Source organism: Sinocyclocheilus anshuiensis, unplaced genomic scaffold (assembly GCF_001515605.1).
Source record: "Sinocyclocheilus anshuiensis isolate Anshui unplaced genomic scaffold, SAMN03320099.WGS_v1.1 scaffold1566, whole genome shotgun sequence".
In the NCBI taxonomy this organism is placed as follows: Eukaryota; Metazoa; Chordata; class Actinopteri; order Cypriniformes; family Cyprinidae; genus Sinocyclocheilus; species Sinocyclocheilus anshuiensis.
Window position 1 is genome coordinate 139,678 of NW_015546165.1, and position 3,873 is coordinate 143,550.

General features: G+C 35.5%; 1 protein-coding gene across 2 annotated transcripts in view; it reads left to right on the top strand.

The window, feature by feature from the left end:
* Positions 1-316: 316 nt before the first annotated feature.
* agbl5 (AGBL carboxypeptidase 5) overlaps positions 317-3,873 on the top strand; it is a 27,079-nt gene continuing 23,522 nt past the window's right edge. The window contains exons 1-3 of one of the 2 annotated variants that reach the window (XM_016503358.1): positions 317-532; positions 2,111-2,334; positions 3,617-3,788. In XM_016503358.1, coding sequence (XP_016358844.1) covers positions 2,156-2,334; positions 3,617-3,788 — 351 coding nt within the window. In that variant the 5' untranslated portion in view covers positions 317-532; positions 2,111-2,155. The remainder of the gene's footprint in view (positions 533-2,110; positions 2,335-3,616; positions 3,789-3,873) is intronic. The other variant, XM_016503357.1, reaches the window with a different exon arrangement.

Consider the following 3,873-nt stretch of genomic DNA (forward strand, 5'->3'; position numbering starts at 1 on the left):
GACAGACACAGACACACACACACACACACAGACACACACACACACACACACAGACACACACACATATATATGTGTGTGTGTGTGTGTGTGTGTGTACTCGTGTCAATATTTGTGTATATATTGTGTATATATATCGATGCCCGCATCCTCCAACTCTTTTCATATCGCGAATCATGAAGGAATTAAACGCTAATGTAAAATTACACACCCATAATTCGCAAAACAACTTGCGTTGTATTATAAATTAAAAAGATATAGATAGAATCTTGAGCTTGGGTATTAAAAACGCCGAGCATTAAAATAAGACAAATTTAAGATTGTTTTATTATGGTATACACGCCGTTTCCTGTTACTGCGTCCTTGGAATAAAACCAACCAATCGCTGCGCGCGGAGCAGTTGAGCGAGCCAATCAGCTGTCGCTGCGCTGCGCTCTCGAGCCAATCCGCGCTCAGAACGCTGTTCCTGTGAGTCGGGTTTGTTTGGGTTTAAAGAGTCGCCTAGTGATCGCTGAGGAGGACGGAATAAACGCAGGTATTTATTCTCAACACGGCGATGACAAACTCATGCTTGCTTTGATTTGTGTTTAGATTTCTTTGCTGCTCGCCTCAGAGGTGTTTTGTCCGACCACGATGCTGATTTTGTCATGAAATAGCTGCAGTAAAGCTAGCGAATGCTAACCAGCACTAGCTGCTGTCTCTCAGCTTCAGTGGAATTCAGAAACTGTGGTATGTTTATGATTTGTTCAGTGATCAAGAATGATCGTAGAACATGTCTGAATCACGCAATGTCACCTACAAAAGCGTACCATGGTACAGTGATGGTTTCAGATGAAAATACCCTGCTATTGTTCGACTACTACAGTCATGCATCACGGGAAGTAAAATCAGGTATTGTGATCATATCGTCCAAAAACAGCCACAGTTATATTGAACACTAAAAATGAGAATAATGCAAAAAATAAAATATATTGTGTTTATTTAAAATGTTAAAAATGAAAATAATAATGCAACATTTCAATAACATTATATAGTGTATATTTAGTATTTTAAAATTAAAATAATGTTGTAAAATGTGCAATAAAATATATAGTGTTTGTTTAACATTAAAAAAAAAGAAAATAATGCAAAATGTTCAATAAATGTATAGTTTATTTATCATTTAAAAAAAAATGATGTGATGTGCAATAAAATGTATTGTGGTTTTTAACATTTAAAACATGAAAATAATGCAAACTGTGCAATGAAATATATAGTTTTTTAACATTTAAAAAAAAATGCAAAATGTGCAACAGAATAAATAAAAATAAAGTGTGCATTCTGTAATGTTGCAGAAATTTTACACCGGTGGAGTTTTTGTTCGTGAAATGTGATAAACTCACTAGTGCGTCAAACCTCATCTGTTGTCATGTGAGCCTGTGTGTGTGTGTGTGTGTGTGCGAGTGTGTGTGTGTGTGTGCGAGCGTGTGTGTGTGTGTGTGTGTATGTGCGTGCGAGTGTGTGTGCGAGTGTGCGTGAGCATGTGAGCGTGCGAGTATATGAGTGTGTGTGTGTGTGTGTGTGTGTGCGAGTTCGTGTGCGAGAGCGTGTGTGTGAGTGTGTATGTGTATGTGTATGTGTATGTGTATGTGTATGTGTATGTGTATGTGTATGTGTATGTGTATGTGTATGTGTATGTGTATGTGTATGTGTATGTGTATGTGTATGTGTATGTGTATGTGTATGTGTATGTGTATGTGTATGTGTATGTGTATGTGTATGTGTATGTGTATGTGTATGTGTATGTGTATGTGTATGTGTATGTGTATGTGTATGTGTATGTGTGTGTGTGTGTGTGTGTGAGTTCGTGTGCGAGAGCGTGTGTGTGAGTGTGTATGTGTATGTGTATGTGTGTGTTTGTTTGTGTGTGTGTGTGTGTGTGTGTGTGAAGCTGTGCTTGTCTTTCCAGCTAATGCGTGATCATTACAGGATTGGTTACAGGAGCAGGTACGTCAGAGGAGACACAGGATCTGCTGTGGTGGCTTTGACGTGTGTTTAATGGGTCGTGAGCTGAATGCTGATGTTTGGGGTCAGAGGTCACTGACGGATGGTGTGTGTTGTGTTTGTTGTTCAGGAGTGGAGATGAAGAGTCTCAGCGCTGCTTGAACGTCTTTCGGTCATGGAGTTCCGCTTCGGGAGCATGGTGTTCAGCTCGAGCTTCGACTCGGGGAATCTGGCTCGTGTGGAGCGAGTGGAGCGATCCGAACCCAGCGCTTCAGCGCAGCTGCAGCCCGACTACGAGTTCAACGTCTGGACCAAACCCGACTGCGCCAGCACCGAGTTCGAGAACGGCAACCGGTAGATAGATTTATCATCATATTCAGATCTGAGACACTGCTGGATCTGTTCAACATCAGTCAAAATACAATTAAAATCAGTGAGGCATCCTAAAATATTTGGCTGAAAATTAATATATTCATCTATAAATAATGTATTAAGAGTGAATAAAATATGCAATCATTTTTATAGTTAAAAAATGAAAATAATGCAAAATATGCAATAAAATTTATATTATTTATTGAACATTTCAAAAATAAAATAATGCAAAATATGCAATAAAATTTATAATATTTATTGAACATTTCGAAAATAAAAGAATGCAAAATATGCAGTAAAATATATAATATTTATTGAACATTTCAAAAAGAAAATAATGCAAAATATGCAATAAAATTTATAATATTTATTGAACATCTCAAAAATAAAATAATGCAAAATATGCAATAAAATTTATAATATTTATTGAACATCTCAAAAATAAAATAATGCAAAATATGCAATAAAATGTATAATATTTATTGAACATTTCAAAAATAAAATAATGCAAAATATGCAATAAAATATATAATATTTATTGAACATTTCAAAAATAAAATAATGCAAAATGTGCAACATTTGAAATGTTCTGTCATGAAAACAAATTTATGTTAAAGTCACCGTTTAAGTGTTTATATTAAATATTAATTAAATATATTAAATAAATATAAATTTGCAGTGCCATGGGTATTGCTATGTTTTTGAACATGTATTATTTTTGAAAGATCCAAAAACATTGAAACTAGAAATTGCTAAATTTAGTTAAGTTACAGGAAAAGAAAATAAACAGAAAGGTGTTTAACCGTGTTTAAAATATATTAATGTATAAAGTGTGAATAAAAAGCAAAATGTGAAATGAAATATATATAATGTTTATTTAACATAAAAAAATGAAAGTAATGTGCAATAAAATATATATCGTATATGTAACATGAAAACATGTTTTTATTAAAGCCACTGTTTAAATGTTTATATTTCAACAATGAATTGGAGTAGAAACATAATTGTATTTTATTAAGAAGCTGATATATGTCTTTACACAACTCTTTGTGTAATAATTGATTAATAAATAAACTTTTATTTTTGGCTGAATGAAAACTTCAGAGTTTTGGTAGGAAATTAATTGTGTTGCATCACTAGCTTAAATCAACCTCATTGACTTTCTTTGACAGGTTCTTCGTTTATTGCGAGCGATGAATGAGTGCATGTTCCAGAATAAACGGGTGTGATGTTGAATTAAGGACGTGATCTGTGTGTCTGACAGGTCGTGGTTTTACTTCAGCGTTCGCGGGATGTTGCCGGGCAAACTGCTGAAGATCAACATGATGAACATGAACAAACAGAGCAAGCTGTACTCGCAGGGCATGACACCGTTCGTCCGCTCGCTGCCCGTCAGAGCGCGCTGGGAGAGAGTCCGCGACAGACCCACGTTTGAGGTGCAGACACAGCTCGAGAAGAGGCTGTCTTTAAATAATCTGCTGTTGCCATCGAGCTGTGAATAACTCTGTGTGTGTGTGTGTG